The sequence below is a fragment of the Pan troglodytes genome, chromosome 18 (genome assembly GCF_028858775.2).
Source record: "Pan troglodytes isolate AG18354 chromosome 18, NHGRI_mPanTro3-v2.0_pri, whole genome shotgun sequence".
Lineage (NCBI taxonomy): Eukaryota > Metazoa > Chordata > Mammalia > Primates > Hominidae > Pan > Pan troglodytes.
Window position 1 is genome coordinate 24331950 of NC_072416.2, and position 25305 is coordinate 24357254.

The following is a 25305-nucleotide window of genomic DNA, read 5'->3' on the forward strand; positions in this document are numbered from 1 at the left end:
AGTGCAGTGGCACAATCTAGGCTCACTGCAAGCTCTGCCCTCCGGGTTCATGCCATTCCCCTGCCTCAGCCTCCCGAGTAGCTGGGACTACAGGTGCCCACCATCATGCCCAGCTGATTTTGTGTATTTTTAGTAGAGACAGGGTTTCACCGTGTTAACCAGGATGGTCTCGATCCCCTGACCTCATGATCCGCCCGTCTCGGCCTCCCAAAGTGCTGGGATTACAGGCGTGAGCCACCGTGCCTGGGCTAGTTCTCTGATTTTGCAAACGAAAACAGCAACAGCATTTTGCTCATGGGAGCTGAGGGTGAGACTGGGTAAATGGTCATTGAATCTTCTTATAGCCACCTGAGGGCTTTAGTTATCTAAATAATAAAATATCTCATGGAACTGGAGTCCACATTTTATCAGGACTCTGCAGGAATCCTTCTCAGTTACTGCACAGAAAAATGTTTCTAGAATCCTTGTAGGGACTAGGGCAAAGAGAGGAGGCACTGGGGGTATCAAACCTATGCCCAGTGCTGGGGCATTGATCAAATTACTTTATGTTTTGTAGCATTAGGAGAAACACTGGCAGAGATTCAAAGAAGCCACTAAAGCAGAAGAATATGAATGGACTTGGTCAAAATTCGGACAATGGATTATTGATTACACATGTTAACCAGACACAGGACTTACTGGTAAAGACCATGGCACTTTAACTGGGTCGTGATACTACAAATCATTCAGAGAATGCACAGTGTGTTAAATTCTGGGGATTTCTTCCTTCTCATAGGATTCTAGGACTGAAAAAGGAGTAATTAAGCATTTATCTCTAATCCTCTGCCTTCAGAAATGACTGAAGAATCTCTATACTGTTTATATAGAAATTCTTTAGCCTATTTGGCCATGTCACTAAATATTCAGGAGCATGTGAAGACTCTGATCATGTTATCAAGGCCTGAAGTCTTAAGCATTTGATTCTAAAATTCCCCTTCCTGAGATTTGCTTTGCTTTTGAGATTCCCTGAAATCGAGATTCAGAAATCCATTTCAGGAAGTGCTGTTGGACAAATGGGGTATGATAGGAGAATAAACCTCTGACCAGACTACGATTTTAGGCTGACCTTCAATGTGCCTTCCCAAGAGGGTGAGTGGATTGTCGAACTCAGAATTCATTCTACCAGGGACACAGTGGCAATCAGTGGTTGCCATGTTCAAGCAAGGCTAGTGCACAACCATGTACCTAACCCACACTAGAGTTTAAATATGATACCTTTGAAATGATAGTCAAAAACAATACAGGTATAATGCTGGCAATTAAACAATCAGAAAAATACTCATGATTTACTTAGGTTCTGGCACTTACAGGAAAGCAAGCTTAATTAAAGGAGACGAGGAAAGGTTGATAGAGTTTTGAGATTCTGAAGAAGTCTTGTAATGGGTTCAGATGTTGATGACATGCATCTTTCCTCTAATTTTATATGAAAATGCATGACTTCCCAGGTGTAGACAGGATCATTCTTATATTTATCAGCCACAGCTGGGGCCTCCTTTGCCTTGCAGATGAACCTGAAGGAAAGAGGGAAAGGATTGCTCCAACACGAAGATCTTACCATTCTCTATGCAAATGAACTAGTAGAGTTACATAATTAGCATGGCCTAAAGTCAAAATCCATAATGTGTTTAATAGTGTATCTTCAAGTGTGAATAATACAAAATCTGTGTCCTAAAACATGACATTATTTGAAAAGCAACACAGATGGAAGAAAGGTGAATTATTAAGTCCACCATGCTCACCAGGCACGGTCGTTCACATCTGTAATCTCAGCACTTTGGGAGGCCTAGATGGGAGGATCGCTTGAGTCCAGAAGTTTGAGGCCAGCCTGGGCAACATGGTGAAACCCTGTTTCCACAAAAAAAAAAAAAAAAAAAAAATACACAAATCAGTGAGGTGTGGTGGCACGTGCCTATAGTCCCAGCTAATTGGGAGGTCTAGGAAGGAGGATCACTTGAGCCTGGGAAGCTGAGGCTGCAGTGAGCTGAGATTGTGGCACTGCACTCCAGCATGGGCAATAAAATGAGACCCTGTCTCAAAAGAAAAAAAAAAAAGTACCATGCTCGGTGTTTCCAACCAGGGGGAGGGTTGAGTCTGAAAGGTGAGAAGAGTGACATCTAGTGTCCATGTGATAGAGAGCTGTATTTCCCTAGATATGCGACAGGGACCTACGATTTTAGGTGCCTTTCAAGGGCAGGACATTTGTTAGCACAGAATCACATAATGAGAAAGTAATCTTGCCCATCAGTCCTCTCACTCCTTCATGGAGGTGGTCACAGTTTGGTGCTAGTTTAGACGGACAACATAGTGCCATGGTTAGAAGCATGACTTGAGCTTTACAGCCTGGGTTTGAATTCCACATCTGCCACTTTCTAGCTGGATGACCTTGGACTGATTACCTAAATTATCTGTACCTCAGTTCCCTGGTCAGCAAGATGGGGTTATCATAATGGAACCCACTTTGTAAAATTAAATGAGTTAACGTACGGAAAGTGCTTAACACGTAATAAGTGCTATCTAAGTATTTGTAGTAATTATGAGAGTGTTTTTCACACTTCTTCAACACTTGCTAATTTCCCTTTGAGACAGACAGCCCAGCAGGCCTCAGGCACAGAACTTAAGTCAAGGTCGCTTGAGCCCAGAACTTCGAAGCTGCAGTGAGCTATGATCACACCGCTGCACTCCAGCCTGGGTGACAGAGTGAGGCCCTGTCTCTAACACGGACAAACCAGGGGGCCGGGTACAGCAGCCCATGCCTGTAATCCCAGCACTTTGGGAGGCCAAGGCTGGTGGATCACTTGAGGTCAGGAGTTTGAGACCAGCCTGGCCAAAATGCCAAAACCCTGTCTCTATTAAAAATACAAAAATTAGCCAAGCATGATGGTGCACGCCTGTAATCCCAGCTACTCGGGAGGCAAAGGCAGGAGAATCACTTGAACCTGGGAGGCAGAGGTTGCAGTGAGCCAAGATCATTCCACTGCACTCTAGCCTTGGTGACAAGAGCGAAACTCCGTCTCAAAAAAAAAAAAAGATAGGGTCAGTCTGAGTTGGCGCCCGTTGGGTATCTGTGTGAAGGGAACCTCTTCCTTCCCTCTCTTTCCACTTCACTGTTTGACTCTGGCTTTTGTCTTGCAGAGGCTGCAGGGGAGCGAGACCCAGTCTTCAGATTGGGAGGACTCTGAAGACTGGCTTTCGGCTCACAGTTTAAAATGTCAGAAACTCACCTTGGCTGACCTGATAAGCCAGGGCACAGAAGTGCTGTAAGTCTGAAGCTGTTCCCCGCACCCCCCCACAGCTGCAGTGACACATGCAACCCCCTGGGCCCGAGAGATCCCCTCATAAGGCTTTGCTTCTTCAGGGAGGAGGGCACCAATGTCATGCAGAAAGTATGTTTCTCCACCCAGATCATCCGCCATTTTGAGTCAAAGCTTTCTGAGTAAGTATGTTTCTCACTGTCCTCCCAACACCACAGGACTCAAGAATTATGTCATTTCAGTCCGGGCATGGTGGCTTATACCTGTAATCCCAGTACTTTGGGAGGCTGAGGCAGGTGGATTACTTGAGGTCAAGAGTTTGAAACCAGGCTGGCCAACATGGTGAAATCCTGTCTCTACTAAAAATATTTTTTTAAAAAATTAGCCAGTCCTGGTGGTGCATGCCTGTATCCCAGCTACTCTGTAGTCTGAGGCAGGAGAATCGCTTGAACTCGGGAGGTGGAGGTTCCAGTGAGCTAAGAACACACCATTGCACTCCAGCCTGGGCAACAAGAGCATAACTCTGTCTCAAAAAAAAAAAAAAAAAAAAAAAAAGAAAGGAAAAAGAAAAAGAAAGAATTATGTCATTTCAGTAGCCTGGAAGTAACTTTGTTCAAACAGCAATCTCTGTGGGACCTTGGGCAATAGAGTGGGCCCCTGTCTCAAAAAAAAAAAAAAAAAGAAAAGAAAAAACTACCACTCAGGGAGATGAGCATGTCTCTTCCCACTTCTAGCCCCAATTTCCCCTTTTCCCAAATAGAAAGGTTGGACCAGATCAGTGTCTCTCAGCCTTTTCAAATCCATAGTCTAGGGCCAGGCATGGTGGTCCATGCCTATAATCCTAGCGCTTTGAGAGACCAAGGTGGGAGGATCACTTGAGCCCAGAAGTTCGAGGCTGCAGTGAGCTATGATCACACCACTGCACTCTAGCCTGGGCAACAGAATAAGACCCTATCTCTAAAAAAATATAAAATGAAATCCATAGTCCCTTGGATGACACAGCTTCATCTGGTGTTTAATGGTTAAGAGTAATGACTTTCAATGTCAAATTGATTGCGTTCATAACTTTGCAAATATATGCCAAAAACATGCATGCATCCCCACTCCTAAACCAGATTTTGATAGCACATGTGTATTAGTCCATTTTCATGCTGCTGATAAAGACATACCCGAGACTGGGCAATTTACAGAAGGAAGAAGTTTAATGGACTCACAGTTCCACATGGCTGGGGAGGCCTCACATTCATGGCAGAAGATGAAGGAAGAGCAAAGGGACATCTTACAAGGCAGCCAGGAAAGAGAGAATGAGAATCAAGAGAAAGGGGTTTCCGCTTATAAAACCATCACTCTCAAGCCAGTTAACCAAAAGTCAATTGCTGAATGGCCATTCATGGAATGACCAGTTGCTCAAATTTCTCAAAACCATTTAACTGTAGAATTTATAGTAACTTTTATTAGGTTGGAAGCTTAAACAGGTTTTAAAGAATTCTGCAATGTCTTGGTTTATCAGTTTTAATTGTGAATCCAGTATTTTAAGGAATGTTCAAGTTTAGCTAACTGGTCATTTGGCAAATTGATTTTCAGAGGATTGGCTTTCAGTAAATTGACTTTTAGCAAATTGACTTGGATAGAATCCTGTTGTTACCTTCATGTTGGAGATGGTGAAACTGGGGCTCAGAAAGGTTACCACACCTGTCCAAGGTCACGCAGCTAGTAGATGGCAGAGCTGTATCTCAAACACAAACATATTTTATTATAAAGCTCATCTTCAGCTGGGCACAAGTGGCTCACACCTGTAATCACTTTGGGAGGTCAAGGCGGGAGGATCGCTTGAGTTCAGGAGTTCAAGACCAGCCTGGGAAAAATGATGAAACCCCAACTCTACAAAAAATATAAAAATTAGCCAGGTGTGGTGGTGTGCATCTATAGTTCCAGCTACTTAAAGGCTGAGGTGAGAGGATCACCTGAGCCAAGGGAGGTTGAAGCTGCAGTGAGCCATGATCGTACCACTGCACTCCAGCCTGGGCAACAGAGTGAGACCCTGTCTCAAATAAAAAGAAGAAGAAGATAAAAATAAAGCTCATCTTCTTAGCTCTATTCATAACTCATGTATCCCTTATGACTCTATCTACCACCCACTGCCCCATGATCTCATTTCCAAAGACCTTTTTTGTCCCTCTCTAGGCCCCCAAATCTCACCTGCCCCCAGTAAGAACAAGTCAATTAAATTAAAGTGACCTAGTCCTTACCTTGTGCATATGATATATGCTAGTCTTCAACCAGTCATTGCAAGCCAGGCATGCAATAAGGCAAGTTCAAGAAGGTCCCCCAGCTACTTTTCAGAAACTAGGTTTTTTGTTAATCAATCCAGTAGAAACGATTGCTTAACTGCCTCTGTTGTGCCTTTATGATCAGTTTCCAGGAGACTAGGAACAATTCCTTCTGAGAAGACACAGATTTGAGCAAGTGCAAGGGTGGTCTTCCAACTTTCTCGTAAGAACACCCTCCCCCACCCTCCACAGACCTGCCCTCACCGGGCAGAGTGAGCACAGAGTGAGTGAGCTATGTGGAGAAAGGAGACGAGGTTACATGAGCAGGTTGAAGTCTGGGAGGGCCTGATTCCACCCCTTGATCCACCAAACCATTGTCATTTATCCTGTGCACTGTGTCACCAATAGAGCAGCACCTATACACTCGATCCCTTTCACAATCCCCTTATACCTAGTGCCCTGGCAAACAAGTATCTTCAGTTTTGTCTTTCCTCGATTTTGCCCAGGCTTGAGTGCAGTGGAACAATCATAACTCCATGCAGCCTTGAACTCCTGGGCTCAAGTGATCCTCCCACCTCAGCCTCCTGAGTAGCTGGGACTACAGGCATGCACCACCATACCCAGCAATTTTTTTTATTTTTTGTAGAGACAGGGTTTCACTAGGTTGCTTAAGCTGGTCTTGAACTCCTGGCCTCAAGTGATCCTCCCACGTCAGGCTCCTGAGTAGCCACGACTACAGGTGTGCACTACAGTGCACCTAAAAGGTTCACCACCTTCTTCCAAGAACCTATGCACATTAAAAAAAAAAAACAATTATTCATACCTGCCTTTTGTGTATGTAAGTGACTGTTGCTCAGTGATGACGCTGGCCTTGGGTGATGAGTCTTTCTGATGTCTTGACAGCACTATTGAAGTCTATCAAGAGAGAATTCAGTGGCTCACAGAAAACAGCAAGAAGGTAACGGGCATAGATTTCATTCTTTGCCCCCTTTCACTCATTCCATTTGTATTTGTTAGAACCCTTTCAGTTGCAAATGTAGACCTCCAATATAAATTGCTTAAGCTAAAAAAAGGCATTTACTAACCTAAGTAAATGAAAACCCCAGCCACAGCTGGATCCAGGTGCTCAGATGATGTCACCTCTATGCCTGTGGGCTCTGCTTTCCTCTGAGTTGGTTTTATTCTCAGGACATCTCTCTTCAGGCATAGGAAGGTGGTGATCAGCAGCTCCAGTAAAAAGGGACTTCACTTCCTGTTCCCTGCACAACTTCCAAATCCTGGGACTGACTCTCATTGACCAATTCACACCAATCATCATAGCCAAGGAGAAGAAATATACTATCACTATTTGACTAGGCCTGGAACTAGTGCTGACTTCTGGGGCAAAAAAAATAAAATAAAAGACAGGGGGGAAGGGGAAAGAGACTGGATTAGCCCCCCAGCCCTCATGGACTGAAAAAGAGAGACAGATGGTTGCATGTGGAAGGCCAGAGCACTGTTACCAGAAGGGGGAATGGGTGCTGGGCAGGTGAGAATGCAGATGTGCACTGGGCATTTGACTTTAGACCCACAATGAGATTTAGAAGACTAAGGCTGATCATCTGGATATCACTTTTCTTAAAAGTTTGATTAAGGGCTGGGCATGGTGGCTCAGGCCTGTAATCCCAGCACATTGAGAGGCCTAGGTAGGTGGATCACCTGAGGTTGGGAGTTCAAGAGCAGCCTGGCCAACATGGTGAAACCTCATCTCTACTAAAAATACAAAAAATTACCTGGGCGTGGTCGTGCAAGCCTGCAATCCCAGCTATGCAGGAGGCTGAGGCAGGAAAATCGCTTGAACTCAGGAGGTGGAGTTTGCAGTGAGCCGAGATCACGCCATTGCACTCTAGCCTGGGAGTCACAGTGAGACTCCCTCTCAAAACAAACAAACGGAAAAAAAACCCCACAAAAGTTTGATTAAGGGCTAGGCATAGTGGTGCACACCTGTAGTCCCAGCTACTTGAGAGGCTGAGGCAGAAGGATTTCTTGAGCCCAGGAGGCTCAAGGCTGCAGTGAGCTATGATTTTGCCACTGCACTCCAGCCTGGGCAACAGAGCAAGACTTGTCTTTTTTTAAAAAAAAAATTTTTTTAATTAAATGTTTTTCTCAGAACCCAAGGGTAGAAGAGTGACCATGGGCAAATGAACACTTTGATTTACTTTCTTGTTTGTTTTAGCTTAATTGCCATCAACTGGCACTTTTCTGGCTTCCCGTTTGCTTCCACCTTAGGCACAATCTTCAGCTCTTGCCTTAAACCCTGGGAAAAGCAGATGCTAAAAGTCATGCTCCCTGCTCCCAGTCCCCACCTCTACCCAGATGCAGATGCTAAAAGTCATGCTCCCTACTCCCAATCCCCACCTCTACCCAAGACTAGTGGGTAACAACATAGTGCTAAGCCTGCCTGTCCCGCCAATTCCAGGCTGTGGTCTTCACCTCAGATCCAGAACCTCCTTCACTTGCTTGGACGAGTTGAGTCAGCAGATGCTCGTCTGCAGCTATAGCTGGACCCCTCTGGTTGCCCATGGTAACAGGCAGAGAGACCCCACGGGAATGAAATCCTCCCATACTCCATAGGCATCCGCGTAGGGCATGCTGCTCTCACCCCCCGACCTCCACTACCCCATCCTCGCACCTTTGTCAAAGTGGGCGGGGATTGATAGCCCCTTCATCCTGCCACCCCTTTCTGATGGAGCTACAGAGAAACCATGGAAGAGCCCAGGGAAACGATCACCTGTAAATCAGCTTACCAGGTCCCTGGGTGTTGAGGCAGGCAGCCTGAGGTGATGGCCAGATAATCGCTGGTCCCTGTTCCTGTTCTGCTCTGTCACTAAGGCCCTAGAAAGTGGCCTCGCTTCTCTGGATCTGTGTCTGCAGAGGATAAAAGGAGAAGTTATAAACTAGTGGCATGCACGCCAAATCTGGCCCACAGCCATTCTGTTTAGGCTCCCTAATTTTAACTATTTTTCAAATTAGTTGCCAAGATTTTTTAAATCCTGGTATTTCACTTTTATGTCTGCTATCAGACTTCTCTTGAAAAATGAGAATATCTGGTATTACCAGGCTCCAATTGCCTCTTATGTACTTGTCCAGTTATTTCTATGGAATAAATGTCTAGAACTTCAATGGCTAGGTTTAGGGAATGAATGTTTTCAATTCCAAAAGCTGTAAAGCCCTCATGGCAGTTTGATTTTAATTTAAAAAAATAGAACTGGCTCTAGATTTCAACTTCTTGCCTCCAGATTGGCAATACCCTAGAATATTTGGGTCATGAATTCAACAAACATGTATTGGGTGATTATTGTATATCAGGCACTGTTCTAGGATTGAGACTACCAACATGACCAGTACTTGCTGAAGGAATGGTTCGCTGTGGGGGGAAAAAACATGACCAATACTAAGGTCCTGCCTTCATGGAGCTTACGTGCTGTAAAAAGAAACAAAGCTGAGTAAGGGAACAGAGGGTGGAACAGGACTGTTTAAATGGAATGGTTGAGGCCGGGCGTGGTGGTGCACACCTGTAATCCCAGCACTTTGGGAGGCTGAGGCGGATGGATCACTTGAGGTCAGTAGTTTGAGACCAGCCTGGCCAAAATGCTGAAACCCCGTCTCTACTAAAAACACAAAAATTAGCCAGGCGTGGTGATGGGCGCCTGTAATCCCAGCTACTAGAGAGGCTGAAGCAGAAGAATTGCTTGAACCCAGGAGGCAGAGGTTGCAGTGAGCCGAGATCGTGCCACTGCACTCCAGTCTGGGAGACAGAGTGAGACTCCCTTTCAAAAATAAAATAAAAAATAAATAAATGGAATGGTTGAGGATACTCACTCTGAAGAGGAGGCATTTGAACAGGCACCTAAAGAAAGTGTGGGGGTAAGCCCTACCAATATCTTGGGGAGAATGTTCCAAGCAGAGGAGACAGCAAGTCCAAAAGTCTTGAGGCAGGAACGAGCTTGGTATGTTCCAGAAGCAGCACATGGGCCAGTGCAGCAAGCACAGAGTGAGCTATGTGGAGAAAGGAGATGAGCTTAGATGAGCAGGTTGAAGTCCGGGAGGGCCTGATTCCAAAGCTGAGGGCTTTAATAAAGCAGGGGAGTGACCTGATCCAACAAGTTTCAAAAGAATCATGCTGGCTGCTGCATAACTTGACTGCACAGGGGGTAAAAGTGGAAACAGGACAACCGCTCTGGGCGAGAACGATGGAGGCTTAGACTCAAGCTCTAGGGTCGACAGAATGAGATATGGTAGATTCAATGCATGGCTGGAAGGTAGGACCAGCAGAACTTGCCGATGGATTGGATAGGTCTGGGGCCAGAGTGCCTGGGCCAGTGTTGAATGGCATTTACTGAGATGGGGAAGGCTGAGGGAGAAACAGTCTTGAGGAAAACCGAGAGGTCTTGTTTTGGACATGTGAGGCCTGAGGGACTTAGCAGACATCCAGACAGAGAAGCGGAGCAGGATGTTGGGTGCACAGGTCTGAAGTTCCAAGAGAAATCTGTTTGAAGATGGACCTCAGATAATCATTTAGCATTCAGATGGTATTCAAAGTCATGACACTCAGATCACTTAGAGAGTGATCAAAGAACAGTGGTTCTCCACCAGGGGTGATTTTGCCCCACGGGAACATTTAGCAATGTCTGGAGACATTTTAGGTTGTCATTGCTGAAGGAGAGGGGTTGTTACCTACATCTAGTTTATCAGCAGCCAGGGATGCTGCTCACCATCCTGAAATGCACAGGACAGCTCCCTACAACAGATAATTATCCAGCCCAAATGTCAATAGTGCCAAATGCCAATAGTGCCAAATGTCAATAGTGCCAAAGTTGGCAAACCCTGGGGTAGATAAAGAAGAGAGTGGCCAGGCACGATGGCTCATGGCTGCAATCTCAGCACCTTGGGAGGCTGAGGCTGAAGGATCTCTTGAGGCCAGGAGTTCAAGACCAGCCTGGGCAATGCAGTAAGACCCTATCTCTACAAAAAATTTTAAAAAAAATTAGCCAGGTGTGGTGGCACACACCTATAGTCCCAGCTACTTAGGAGATTGAGGCAGGAGGATCACTTGAGCCCAGGAGTTCCAGGCTGCAGTGAGCTATGATTGTGCCACTGTGCACATGGAAGCTCTTGTTAAAATAAAGACTCTAATTAGGTAAGCCTGGAGTGGGACCTGAGACTGCATTTCTAACAAGCTGGGGGATGGTGATGCTGTCAGCCCATGACCCACACCTTCAGAAGCAAGTTCCTAGGGCACGCCAGTATTGTGACTTTGGAACAAGGAGGAGGGGCTCTCTAGGAAAGGAAATTAAGAAAATATGGCCAGTGAATAGAGGGGAAAGTGGGAGAATATAGTGTCCTGGAAGACACGTGTACTAAGTGTTTTAATTTGTTAAATTGTTGACACAGTCAAACTGTGCTATATGCTACTCAGAGTTCGGGAAAGTCAAGAATTTGGATTTAACCCTTGGGCTTGGCAAGACAAAGGTCATTGATCACCTTGACACGTGTGGTTTCAGAGGAATAGGAAGGTGAGAACCTAACTTGAATGGGTCCCCGGGAGGTAAGGATGTGTGGCTAAGATGGAGAGCAGAAAAATTAAACAGCAGGAGGAAGAGGTAGCATACTGAGAGGTCTATATCTTTTTTAAGATGGGTGATATTATAACCTGTTTGTATGGTGATGGAAATTGTACAATCAATAGGAATGGATGATCCAGGAGAAGGGATGATTACAGAAGCAGAGTTCCTATCTAGCAAGAGAAGATTCAGTAATGCAAGTCAAATGTTAGCCTAGACCATTGCTGGTTGGCCTTAGATGCATTTTAACTGGAAAAAGGTGAAGTATGTAGGGCTATGGTCTGGTAGGTCAGTAGACTCTGCATGGAAAGATTTTTTTAAATTCTCTCCAATTTGTTTTTGTTTTCTCAGCAAAATTGGAGGCCAAATCACTTGCTGGGAGAGTACAGAAAGGGAGTGCTGGAGGTGTGAGAGGAGATGTAAAATACTCTCTGAGAGCAGAAGAGTGAATTCAACAGGAAAATTAGATATCCAGTAAAGTAGGATTTAAGGAAAAACACCGAATGGAACCTACTGCCCCTAGAGAACTATCAATTTCATATGAATGAAAGTTCCAATCCACAATGCAGCTATAACAAGATGAACATTTATGTGCAGAGTCAAACAGCATTGACAAGTAATACAGACAGTCCTTGACTTAGAATGGTTCAACTTAGGATTTTTCCACTTATGATGGGTTTATCAGGACGTGGCCCCATCATAAGTCAAGGAGTAATAACTGTAGAGTAATACCGTTTAGAAACATAATTAGAAATTCGGATGTGGTGGCACATGGTTGCTTGAGCCCAGGAGTTCGAGATCAACCTGGACAATATAGCAATACGCCATCTCAAAAAGAAGAAACAAGAAACATAATTAGCAACTCAGAGATACCATTGCAGCTGGCGAACCTAACACATCTGTCTTTGATTGATGGAGTAGGCAAAAAATAAATAAGGATATAGAGAAATTAAATCAGATAAGCTAATATAAATAGCCATCAAATTTTATATCTTCAAACAAAGGGTGCTTTTCTATAGTCTCCAGATTTTCTACAATGACCATGTATTACTTCATAAGATTAGACAATAAATATAAGGGGAAAAAAACTTATAAAGAAGAGGCTGCCACAAAATAAGAGCAGATCATGCCCAGAGCTGAAGTCACGACATTGGGTTTTGCTTTTCCCTTATAAAATGGGGTTTCCATCTGCTGCTGCTTGTTAGGGGTGAGGAAAGTGTTTGCATCACTGCATGGCACAGAGCAGCTTAGTGTAGGAGACACACAGACTTGCACTGGCTGTTTCCAAATGCCCTCTTTGGTTTTAGGCATTTGGCCTCATCAAAGGGGCCAGAGTCAGCATCCTCATAGATGTGTCAGCCATCAGCAGTGGCCCTCAGAAAGAAGAGTTCCAAAAGGACCTCATGGTAAGTCTGTCTGGCACAGAGAAACACCTGGAACCACCCACTACCCCCAGCCTTTCCTTCCTGAGCTTGCTGACGAGCTTGTTTATAGCAAATGCAAGATAGGGTGTCTTATAAAGAACAGTTCACACTTAATTAGCACCTGTGGTTAGAGAACTATGTTGAATTCTACAAAACCCAACCACAGAGTCATTTTCGGTTGTAGTGTGAACTTCCAGTATTCTCACCACGACAGTACCTGCCAACTAGTCTTTGACTCAAGAGCTCCCACGTTTCCCTGGAAGGAGGATGTGAAGTCTCCTGCATAGCATAGCACAGGGCTTCTGGCCTTTTCTGGATGGAAGAGCTATTCTGGTTTCTTTGCAGTTATGGTTCCCGTTGGATACTCTCCAGCTCTAGTTTGAGAGCAGTGAACAGGCTGGTGTTGCTCATTGCTCCATCCCCAACTCACATCCATAGCAGAGAAGCTAAGAACTAGAGTCAGATGGCTGGAGTCAAATCCCAGCCACCTCCACCAATTCCAGGCCATGTGACTGCATTAACTAATCTCTCTGTGCCTTACTTACCTCCTCTGTAAAATGGGGATGATAACCCTAAGTGGCTACCTAGGGTTGCCATAAGGGTAAAAGGAGCTTGTGCAAGTGAAGCGCTTAGTGAGAAGTCTGGCCTAGAGAAAAGCCTCTGCAGCGTGATGTGATGTGGACAGGCTATTTTCTTACGGGTACCATGGCAGCAATAGCCACTTGTATTTTGTACAGGTCCTGCAGAGCCGTTATGAGGCTCAGTGTGGGGCTGTCCTCCAGACTTGTCCCCTGTTCCTGGTCTCAGTGGATGTCAGGGGACAGGTGTCAGAGCAGGCTCCCCCTTCATGACAAGTCCTCAAGACGGAGTTTCCAAAGATCCCCCAGGTGGAGTGGTCTACTATTAGCCAGGGCAGAGCTCATGGGGGTGGCATACAGGTGGAATTTCTAGCTGGCCAGGAAGAAGAGGGAGAAGTTATGGATACTCTCCAGCTCACATGCCTTAGAGAGAAACCTCTGTCCTCCCTCTCTGGGTGCCACAGGTAAGTGCCAAGGGTCCAGCAATAGCACATTCTGAGATGGCAGCCCAGATGCTCATCCCACCCACAGGAGGCCCGGCAGGTAGGAAGTAAATGTCGGCTTGGGGCTGGCTGCTAAGCCCAGCCTCAAGCAGCCCTATTTCAGTACAGCTCACACCCAGCCCAGAGGGGCCAGCAAAGGCCAGAGAGGCAAAGCCAGGCTCCCGATTCCCCTGGCTGTGGGAGCCAGTGATGTCCTTTTGTCCAACAGAGCCTCATCGATGAGCAGCTGAGCCACAAGGAGGAGCTGTTTGTCCTGTCCTTTGGCACCAATGCCAGGTCCCTCTGGCCAGACCCCATGGAAGTCAGCGCCTCCACGTGAGTGGCTTTCCTGCCTGATGGTGATGTTCACTTGTTCATTTTCCTCCCTAACCAGCAGAGTCTTTATTGAATAATTCAACTGCAAACCCCAAGACCCTACTAGATAAGTGAGTACAAACAGACAACTCACAAAAGCAGAAACAATTTTTGGAAAGATGTCTACCCTCATGAGCGGCTCATAAACTGACAGATAAGGTGACCACAAGACACTATTTTTATCCAGCAAAGTAGCAAAGATAGTTTTATTATTGTGAAAATAACACATGCATGTTTTTTAAAAATTCCAACAGTATGAAAGGATGATAAATAATAGCAAATGAGTCTCCCTCTTTTTTTTTTTCAAGACAGGATCTCATTGTGTCTCCCAGCTTAGAGTGCAGTGGCACAATCATAGCTCATTGCAGCTTTGACATCCTGGGCTTAAGCAATCCTCCCACCTCAGCCTCCTGAGTAGTTGGGGCTACAGGCATGTGCCACCACACCCTGCTAAGTTTTTATTTATTTATTTAGACAGGGTCTCTGTTGCCTAGGCTGGAGTACAGTGGTATGATCTCGGCTCAATGCAACCTCCACCCCACGGGTTCAGGTGATTCTCATGCCTCAGCCTCCTGAGTAGCTGAGATTACAGGCATGCACTACCACGCCCAGCTAATTTTTGTATTTTTTGGTAGAGACAGGGTTTCACCATGTTGGCCAAGCTGGTCTCGAACTCCTGACCTCAAGTGATCCACCCACCTCAGCCTCCCAAAGTGTTGGGATTACAGGCACGAGCCACCACACCCAGTCAGTTTGTTTATTTTTGTAAAGATGGGATCTCGCTATGTTGTCCAGGCTGGTCCTGACCTTCTGGCCTCAAGTGCTCTTCCAGTCTTGGCCTCCCAAAGTGCTGGGACTACGGGTATGAGACACTGTGCCTGGCCCAAAACAGTTCCTTATATCCACTTCCACAAATAATCTTTGCACACACATGCATCTGTGTGTTTACCTTCTAATTTTCACATAAACAGGACCTACATAACACTGCTCTGTACCTTGGCTTTCTAGCTGGTCTTGAATTTCTTTCTTTGTCAGTGCATACAAATCTACCTCATTTGTTTTAATGGCTACATAGAATTCTACTGCAGGGATGTCTTTTAGCTGGGGGTTTCTAGCCTGGGGTTTTTTTGAGGGACCAGAGGGAGGTATGTAAGAATTTCTACTTATCCAGTGAGTAGAAATTTATTTTCCGTGAAGGGAATGTCCTCGATTGCCCACCATGTATTGGTTACCATACTAGGTACTTTGCATAGATGATTGTATTTAGTATATAATAGCCACCTCATGGAATGGGATTATTATCCTCATTTTGCTGATGAGGAAATGCAGACTCAGGTTAGGGAAGATGCCCAAAGTGGAAGAATCCCAGGATGGGATTCCAGATCCCAGGAAAAGGCACATGCTTTGGCCAGGGCCAGTTGCTCATGCCTGTAATCCCAGGACTTCGGGAGGCCAAGGTGGGAGGATCGCTTGAGCCCAGAAGTTTGAGACCAGCCTGGGCAACCCAGTGAGACCCCATCTCTACAAAAAATTTAAAAATTAGCCCAGTGTGATGGCATGTGCCTATAGTCCCAGCTACTCGGGAGGCTAAGGTGGGAGGTTTGATTGAACCTGAGAGGGAGGTCAAGGTTGCAGTGAGCTATGGTTGTGCTACTGTACTTCAGCCTGGGTGACAGAGAGAGACCCTGTCTCCAAAAGTAAAAAGTTAAAAAAAAAAGCATGTGCTTAGATTTCTAGGACGGAGGCCCCCTCGCCAGCACTAGCTGTAAAGAGGGGCCCTTCCAGATAGAGAAATGCCCACTTCTGGCAGCTCTGGCTTTGAATCCCAACCCCAACAGTCACTACTGGGTGGTCTTGACAAGTCCCTTATAACTCTCTCATTTGCAGAACAAGGCCAATCCTACCCACTCTTCACAGGACTGTTATGAAGATGAAATGAAAACAAAGTACCTGGCTAGTGCCAGGTACTCAATGAACAAGAGCGTTTTTTACTCTGATTTCCACTTTAGGTGGAGCAGTGACACCTGGGTTGTTATGGATGGCAGCCAAAAGTTCTGCATCTTCAGGAACTCCTGGAATTCTCTTGTCATAACCCTATATCATATCTTTACCATGTGTACTATTGTTTATTTTATTTTTTATTTATTTGGTTTTTTTGTTTTTTTGTTTGTTTGTTTTTGAGATGGAGTCTCACTCTGTCACCCAGGCTGGAGTGCAGTGGTGTGATCTTGGCTCACCACAACATCTGCTTCCTGGGTTCAAGCAATTCTCCTGCCTCAGCCTCCCAAATAGCTGAGATTACAGGTGTGCTCCACAATGCCTGGCTAATTTTCTTTTTTCTTTTTTTTTTTTTTTTTGTATTTTTAGTAGAGACAAGGTTTCACCATGTTGACCAGGCTGGTCTTGGACTCCTGACCTCAAGTGATCCGCCCTCCTTGGCCTCCCAAAGTGCTGGGATTACAGGCATGAGCCACTGTGCCCAGCCTACCATGTGTACTATTGTTGATTTTTCTTTACTTCAATTCTATTTATTATTGAAAGAAACTTTTTTGTTTGTTTGTTGTTTTTTGTTTTTTTGAGACAAGGTCTTGCTCTGTCACCCAGGCCGGAGTGCAGTGGTACAATCATAGCTTACTGCCATCTTAATCTCCTGAGCTCAAATGATCCTCCAGCCTCAGCCTCCCCAGTAGCTGGGACTACAAGGGTGTGCCCAGCTGATTTTTTTAATTTTTCCTTTTTTGTGGAGATGGGGTCTGGCTATGTTAACCAGACTGGTTTTGAATTCCTGGCCTCAAGTGGTCCTCCCGCCTCAGCCTCCCAAAATGCTGGGATTGCCGGCATGAGCCACTGCTCCTGGCCTGAAGGAAACTTTCTATCAATACCATAACTGAGAAGCTCATATCATTTGCATGATTATACTTCTATAATCATGCAATTATATTTCTATAATTAGAAAGCAACCATATATCTTTCTTTAATGGCTTTGAGAAAAAAAAAAGAAAGCAGCCATATAAATAAATACGATGAGAGCAAAACAGTGGTTTTAAATTCCAGCTTAAATCTATTGGCTAGAGAAGGTGCTAGACCTGGGACTTATTCTCGCTGTTCAAAAGGGAGACTTGACAGTTATGATCATGAAAGATGAACTTATTAGCACCACACTGAGATTTTCTCTTTCAGATTTTTGATTTTTTGAAGTAGAAAGAACAGACCTCTTTCACTAGTGCTGTGCAAAATTTTAGCCAAGAAACAATCAAGTTATTTTTCTTCTCACCAGTTGTGTGTACCCCAACCCATGTGGGACATAGCCACACAGCCATAAAGCTTTCTCTTAGAGCCTTCTTAGGGTCGCGGAATTAACTCCATGCCTCCTGTTGAGGGCTGGCTCCCAAGAGAGTCGGTATGGGGAAGAAGGAACTCAGCCCCAGACCCTCACATAGCACAATTTCTAAAAGCTCAGATCTTAGAGTCAGACCTGGTTTGAAATCTCAGTTTTAACAGTTGCTTACAGTATCACCCTGGGCAAGTCCTAACTCAGTTTCCTCATCTACAAAATGGGAATAAAGGTACCACCTCGACAAGTTATCATTAGGTTTAAATGAGCTAATATTTGTCCTGGGCCTGGTACCTAATACTACAGGCCAGCTGCAGGGGCTCACACCTGTAATCCCAGCTGTCTGGGAGGCTAGGGAGGGGGACCTCTTGAGGCCAAGAGTTTAAGACCAGCCTGGGCAACACAGTGAGACCCCTATCTCTCTATTTTTTTTTTTTTTTGAGATAGAGTCTCACTCTGTTGCCCAGGCTGGAGTGCAGTGGCAGTGGCACAATCTCAGCTCACTGCAACCTTCCGCCTCTGGAGTTCAAGCAGTTCTCCTGCTCAGCCTCCCAAGTAGCTGGGATTACAGGCATGTACCACCATACCTGGCTAATTTTTTTGTATTTTTAGTAGAGATGGGGTTCACCATTTTGGCCAGGCTGGTCTTGAATTCCTGACCTCAAGTGATCCACCCACCTCGGCCCCCAAAAGTGCTGGGATTACAGGCATGAACCACCATGCCCGGCCCTCTACATAAAATATAAAAATTAGCCGGGCAGGATGCCACATACCTGCAGTCTCAGCTACGTGGGAGGCTGAGGCAGCAGGATCGCTTGGGCCCAGGAGTTCGAGGTTACAGTGAGCTATGATTGCACCACTGCACTTCAGCCTGGGTAACACAGCAAGCCCTTATCTCTAAAAAGAAATTAAAATGAAATTCAATACAAACAGTCTTATAATTAGGTTGCTGTTGTTGTCTCCTCCCAGCCTCCAGGAACTTAAGCTCTGGGTAAAGACACTGCAGCCTGATGGAGGCAGCAACCTGCTACAAGCTCTGAAGAAGATCTTCACTCTCAAGGGACTGGATTCCCTGGTGGCCATCATGAGAAGCTGGTAGGTCTTCTTTCCTAAGCAGGTGACATACTACATGAAAAGGACTGAAAAACCAAACCACTTTTTGAGAAAAGATTGGCTTGTCACAGTGGCTCATGCCTGTAATCCCAGCACTTTGGGAGGCTGAGACAGGAGGATTGCTCGAAGCCAGGAGTTTGTGACCAGTCTGGGCAACACAGTGAGACCCTATCTCTTAAAAAAAAAAAAAAGACAAAAATTAGCTGGTCATGGTTGTGTGCACCTGTAGTCCCAGCTACTTGGGAGGCTGAGGCAGGAGGATTGATTAAGCCCACGAGTTTAAGGCTGCAGTAAGCTATGATTGTTCCACTGCCCTGTAACCTGGGCAACAGAGTGAGACCCAGGGAAGGAAGGAAGGAAGGAAAGGAAGGGAGGAGGGGGTGGGGAGGGAGGGAGGGAGGGAGAGAGAGAGAGGAGAGAGAGAGAGAGATAAGAAAGAAAGAAGAAAGAGAGAAAAGACCATCAACCATGGCTCTTCACACATACATAAGGGAGGGATGGCAGTCACAGGCAGAAAGAAAGAGAGAAAGAAAGAAACAAGAAAAAAAGAAAGGAAGGAAAGAAAGGAGAGAGAAATAAAAAGGAAGAAAGAAACAAAGAATGAAAGAAGGAAAGAAAAGAGAAAGGAAAGAAGGAAGAGAAGGAAGGAAAGAGAAGGAAAGAGAGAGAAAAGATCATCAACAATGACTCTTCACACACACACGAGGGAAGGACTACAGTCACAGGCCACCCGCCCATCTGCAGAGGAGGCAGAGGGCAGACAGGCCTGCAGTCCACCTAGCCCTGCAGCCCACCTAGCCCTGCATGCCACATAGGTGACCTGTGACACAGGTGGCCAGTTAAGAATGGGTAGATGTTCCTTGGGAATTACCGTTTTGCTCTGGAATGTTCTCAAAGTGGTCTGACCTGGGATGCCCACTTCTCTTCTGCCTTCTCCACAGCCCGGATCAGCCTTCTGAAATCCTGTCTGACTACATCCAGCAGTCCACCATGGGAAGAGACCTCATCATCCACTTCATCACCTACAGATGCGATGATCAGATGCCCCCTGTGAGTGCCCGAGATTCTCTGAGGTGCCCCTTGGCTTTGGTGGTAGTGAGCTGGGCTGGCCTTTGAGGCCTCATGCTTGGACAGGCCCCCGAGCTGTGGATCAGAATGCACCTGTCCCTGTGCCTGGTTCTCCCTTTGGTAAAATGGGAAGCTTTGGATAATTGGGAGGTTCAGTCAAGGAGAAGGCTTACTGGAGTATTGGTGTTGCCCTAGTGAGGCCTGACCCTGGCCTCATCCCTGCAGGCTGTCCTGAAGAACCTTGCAGAAGCTGTTAGGGGCTACTACCACTGCTACAGCCCAAAGATGGAGGTAAGCCCTTCTGCCAACACATGGCCCCTCTTCTTCTCTCCTTGTCTGCCTCCAAGGTTGTACCCAGGAGATCTGGGCCAGGACCATACTATATACTTGTTTCTCCTTTTCTCCTTGTCCCCACCTGTATTCAATGAGGTTACACAGGTAAAATCAGGTTAGAATGAATATGTGGGAAGACCAGGGACAACCTGAAGTCACAAGAGATGCTTTGATCAGCCTATATGATGCATTGATTGAATGCGTGGGAGCCCAGAGGCCTTTTAAAGCCCTGCCTGCAGAATCCTCAGTCTCTCTCCAGTTGCCGTTAATATAGGCCCCAGCCTAGCTCTGCTCCCACCAAAGCACTGAGTCTGAATTGCCTTGATTTTCTCTCCTAGATCAACTCCTGCTACTGCAGGGAACCCACTGCAGAGCGAAATGAGCAATCCATTCTGTACCGATCCATCCATTACTGTCCTTGTCCCAGTTAATAACTAGACATCAGCCACCCTGTGTTCACAAGGGAGGCAACGATTAGCAAACATGTGTGTAGATCCATTTGGAAGATTAAGAATGCAATCATCTGGTCGCTCCCAGGCTGTGTCTTGCCTACCATTAATAACCATGAGTAAATGAGTGTTTGCATCTCACAAGTGAATTCAAAGGTCACAAGGTCCCTGCTTTTCATAGCAGGGAGCCAAGCTCAGGCAGCACTCTATCTTGATACCTCATCATCTAGACTCTCTCTGTAGGTGACTCAGACTACAGAGGTTAGAAAGGTAAAGTAAATGACTGAAACTGACTGGTTTAAGAAATATTTTATCTTAAAACCTGTGGCTTGACCAGGCATGGTGGCTCATGCCTGTAATCCTAGTGCTTTGGAAGGCCGAGACAGGAAGATCATTTGAGGCCACGAGTTTGAGACTAGCCTAGGCAATATAGTGACAGCCCATCTCTACAAAAAATTTAAAAATTAGCCTGGTGTGGTAGCACATGGCTATAGTCACAGCTACTCAGGAGGCTGACACAGGAGGATCACTTGAGCCCAGGAGTTTGAGGCCGCAGTGACCAATGATTGCACCACTGCACTCTAGCCCGAGTGACAGAGCAAGACCCTTTCTCTAAAAATAATAATAAAATAAATAAATAATAATTATTATTATTATAGCCATCCTAGTGCGTGTAAAGTGTTTCTTTACACTTTTACAGTTAGAAAACTCTTCAATTGTTTTAAAACACAGCAGGTCAGGATGGGTGCAGTGGCTCACACCTGTAATCCCAGCACTTTGGGAGGCCGAGGCGGGCAGATCACAAGGTCAGGAGATTGAGACCATCCTGCTAACCCCATCTCTACTAAAAATAACAAAAAATTAGCCGGGCGTGGTGGCGGGCGCCTGTAGTCCCAGCTACTGGGGAGGCTGAGGCAGGAGAATGGCGTGAACCCAGGAGGCGGAGCTTGCCGTGAGCCGATATTGTGCCACTGCACTCCAGCCTGGGTGACAGAGTGAGACTCCATCAAAACAAACAAACAAACAAACAAAACACAGCAGGCCAATTGCACAAACGGAGCACAGCATGTCTGCAGGCTCTGTCTGGCACATGGGTCCCAGTGTATAAGGCCTGGTGGAGAGAGTCTGACCCTCTGCCTGGGCATTGGCCTGGCTGCTTGCCCCTTCCTGGGTTGACCCCTGCAGGTAGTCAAGTGATTCCGGATGTCTGATTGCTCTTGCCACCCTCAGCACTACACCAGCCGGGACATGGATGAGCTCCTGGCAGAAATTCAGAAGGCCCAGAGCCTCCTCAGCCACGTGCAAGCCCTGCAGCACAGCAGCCCCTGTGAGGTGCTCACCTGCACCATGGAGGAGGTAGGTGGTGCGAGTGTCAATTCTGGGGCCTTCTCCCAGCAGCACTCAGCTGGCCTCGTTCCCCTTTCTCACCTGTTCATAGGGGGCACAGCTGCCAGTGCCTGTCACTTCCTAAAATCGAAACAAGGCAAGGCCCACCCTCCATTGCACCCCAGAGCTCTGAGTTGGGTGGGCTGGGTGGGCCCACCATGGTACCAGAAAGATTCTGGTGGATTTACTAACTGTAAAATTTATTTCAGAGAAAGACCAGCAGGCTCCTGCCACCCTCTCTATCCTGTCACTGTCCCCTCCCTTACCCCCAGTTTGGAGAATGATGAAAACCTCAACCACCCAGAATAGGCTGCCTTTAAGAGAGTCATTCTCACCTCAGCCATGGCTTACACCTGAAATCCCAGTGCTTTGGGAGGCCAAGGCCAGAGAATCGCTTGAGTCCAGGCATTCAAGACCAGCCTGAGCAACATGGCAAAACACCGTCTCTACAAAAGATTAAAAAGTTAGCCAGGCACGATGGCATGTGCCTGTAGTCCCAGCTACTCAGGAGGCTGAGGTGGGAGGATGATTGAACCTGGGAGATTGAGGCTGCAGTGAGCCATGATGGCACCGCTGTGCTCCAGCCTGGGCAACAGAGCGAGGCCCTGTCTCAAAAAAGAATTTTAAAAATATACAAATACAATAATAACAATTAGTATTAGAATTATAATAGTTCTTGGCCAGGTGTGATGGCTCATGCCTGTAATCCCAACACTTTGTGAGGCTGAGGCAGGTGGATCGCTTGAGGTGAGGAGTTCAAGACCAGCCTGGCCAACATGGTGAAACCTCGTCTCTACTAAAAATACAAAACTTAGTGAGGCATGGTGGCAGGCACCTGTAATCCCAGCTACATGGGAGGCTGACTCAGGAGAATCTCTTGAACCCAGGAGGCAGAGGTTGCAGTGAGCCTAGATAGTCCCACTGCACTCCATCTTGGGTAACAGAACAAGACTCCAAAAAAAAAAAAAAAAAGAATTATAATAGTTCTCATTTATTAAGTCCTCATTATGAGATAGGCACAATGTTCAATTATTTAAATGCTTTATCTTAACACTCTGAGGTAAGTATATTATTACTTTTTATAGATGAGGAAACCAAAGTTAAGAGGTTACATAACTTGCCTAAGATTGCAAAGATAGAAATAGATTGAGTTTGGATTGAACCCAGGTCTAAGGCCCAAAACCTTGCCAAGAGTTTCCCAAAATGAAGTGCATGTACTACTTGTAGTTTGCAAGATGATTTTAGGTGGTGCATGGATTAATATATTTTTTAAATGGTATCTATTTAAAACTAGCTCATTATGGTCATCATAGATCTTCTTTCTAAAATTGTGAAAGGGATTGAATTTTTAAAATTAAAGAAAATTAATAACTAAAAAGCATTAATGTTACATATTGATTCTTAAAATATTAATAATAATACAGTAGCACTCAGATATAGCAAAATTCATGAAGGCAGTGCTCAAATCTCTGAAGTTTGGGACTTGCTGTTCTATTTTTACTTACACATTCGCTATGTAATTTAATCTCTCAGAGTCTCAGTTCTTTACTTTGTCAATGTGGCCACAGGGTGGCCAGGTGGGAGCTCACTAAGTGATTTGCTGCAGGAGTTTTTAGGGGTGACCTGTCATCGTGGAGTCCATGGTGCTGATCTTCATGGTAAGGTTAGGGAAGGAGCCAGGAGCATGGGCCACTGTGAGAGCGAGTTGCTGGGTACTCCTTCCTCTTCCCCTGGAAATTCCAGAAATCTGCAGAGAAGGGGAGGGGATGATGGAAGGGAAAGGCAAAACTGCCTTTAATCTACCAGGGAGTGTTTAAGAAGCTCCACTTGCATTGACTGGGTGGAGGGTGAAGACTGAGGACTTTTCAGCTCTAAAATATGATTATGTAATGAGGGCTTTCTCATTTAATTTAGATTTCCACAGAGATTACAAATGGGCCACTCATAAGCCTCTTGCCTAAACCCCCAAAGCATGACGCTCCTCTCACCATTGAGTTTCCAAACTTGGACAAGACTTCTGCAGAGTGGCTTAAGGTCAATGGTCTGAAAGGTAAATCTCCAAAGAGGGCAGAACCCAGGAAACAGGTGACTGACTAAAAGGCTTGAATCCGGCCGGGCACAGTGGCTCACACCTGCAATCCCAGCGGTTTGGGAGGCCAAGAAGGAAGGATCAGTTGAGGCCAGGGATATGAGACCAACCTAGGCAACATAGCAAGACCCCATCTCTATAAAAAATAAAATTAGCTGGGTGTGGTGGCATGCACCTGCAGTCCCAGCTACTCAGGTAGGCCGAGGCAGGAGAATACCTTGAGCCCAGGAGTTTGAGGATGCAGTGAGTTATGATTGTGCCACTGCACTCTAGCCTGGGTGACAGAGCAAAACCCTGTCTCAAAAAAATAAAAGGCTTGAACCCTTTGGAGCTTCTCAGGCAGTGCCTCCAACCTCACACTTTGTTTTTTCAGCCAAGAAATTAAGTCTATATCAGGTCCTGGCACCCAATGCATTCTCTCCTGTGGAGGAATTTGTACCTATTCTCCAGAAAACAGTATCATCGACCATCCATGAGGTAATTCAGATTCATAATTCTCTCCAGTCCTCCACAGGAGAGCTCCCTTGTGGCTTTTCCTACCTTCATAAATGTTCTGGCAGTAAGAATCACCAGGGATTCAGGCTTCCCACCCAGGACCCTAGAATGCACATCAAATCCACTGTAGCTGTTGGTTTTCAAAGATCTGAAAATTGAACTTGGGAGATGAGGCAAGAGGGATAAATCAGGTACCACGGTCACCTCCTCCATGAAGGTTTTCTCCTCCCAACTCAGACAGGACAGACTTGCTTTCTTTATGTCCTCACTGTACCTAATGCAGACTTCTGCTATTGCTCCCATAAAGGATTAATGCATGAATTTTTACATATTTAAATCCCCATCAAGTATGAAGTATAAAGAGGGCAAACTCTTCTCTAACTCTCTATCCTCCATGTTTAGTATAAGTAGGAAATCAATGCATGTTTACTGGATGGCTGAGAAGGTAGTTGGAAGAAAGGATGGCAAGAAGAAGGAAAAGAAGGATGGATGGATGGATGGATGGATGGATGGATGGATGGATGGATAGGTAAATGGATGAATGGATGGATGAGTGGATGGATAGATAGATGGATGGATAGATGGATGGGTGGGGGGGTGGGGGGGTGGATGAATGGATGGATGGATGGATGAGTGGATGGATGGATGGATGGGTGGGTGGATGGATGGATGGATGGATGGATGGATGAGTGGATGGATGGATGGATGGATGCATGGATGGATGGATGCATGGATGGGTGAATGGATAGAAATCTGAACAGGTGGAAGGGTAAAAGGGAAAATGGAAGGATAGATGACAAAATGGAATAAAGGACAAGTGAAAGAATGAAAGTAGAAATTAAAGTAAGGATGGATGGATGGAGGAGGGAAAGGATGGAGAAATGGAAGGAAGGAATAATAGGTGAATAGAAAGATGGCAGAAAGATGGAAGACTGAAAGGAAGAGAGAAGAGTAAGGGACATGTAGGTCTAGCAGTGCATGGATGAATGACTAGATGGATGGAGTGATAGATGGAT

The 25305-nt window shown here is 45.7% G+C and overlaps 1 protein-coding gene across 5 annotated transcripts in view; it reads left to right on the top strand.

The window, feature by feature from the left end:
- VWA3A (von Willebrand factor A domain containing 3A) overlaps window positions 1-25305 on the top strand; it is a 65394-nt gene that overhangs the window by 5917 nt on the left and 34172 nt on the right. For 4 of the 5 annotated variants that reach the window (XM_009430468.5, XM_054668973.2, XM_054668974.2 and 1 more), the window contains 12 exons: window positions 557-680; window positions 3172-3296; window positions 3395-3472; window positions 6464-6518; window positions 12471-12569; window positions 13877-13983; window positions 18326-18451; window positions 19411-19519; window positions 19763-19828; window positions 21550-21675; window positions 23620-23755; window positions 24168-24271. In XM_009430468.5, coding sequence (XP_009428743.2) covers window positions 557-680; window positions 3172-3296; window positions 3395-3472; window positions 6464-6518; window positions 12471-12569; window positions 13877-13983; window positions 18326-18451; window positions 19411-19519; window positions 19763-19828; window positions 21550-21675; window positions 23620-23755; window positions 24168-24271 — 1255 coding nt within the window. The remainder of the gene's footprint in view (window positions 1-556; window positions 681-3171; window positions 3297-3394; window positions 3473-6463; window positions 6519-12470; window positions 12570-13876; window positions 13984-18325; window positions 18452-19410; window positions 19520-19762; window positions 19829-21549; window positions 21676-23619; window positions 23756-24167; window positions 24272-25305) is intronic. The other variant, XM_063796824.1, reaches the window with a different exon arrangement.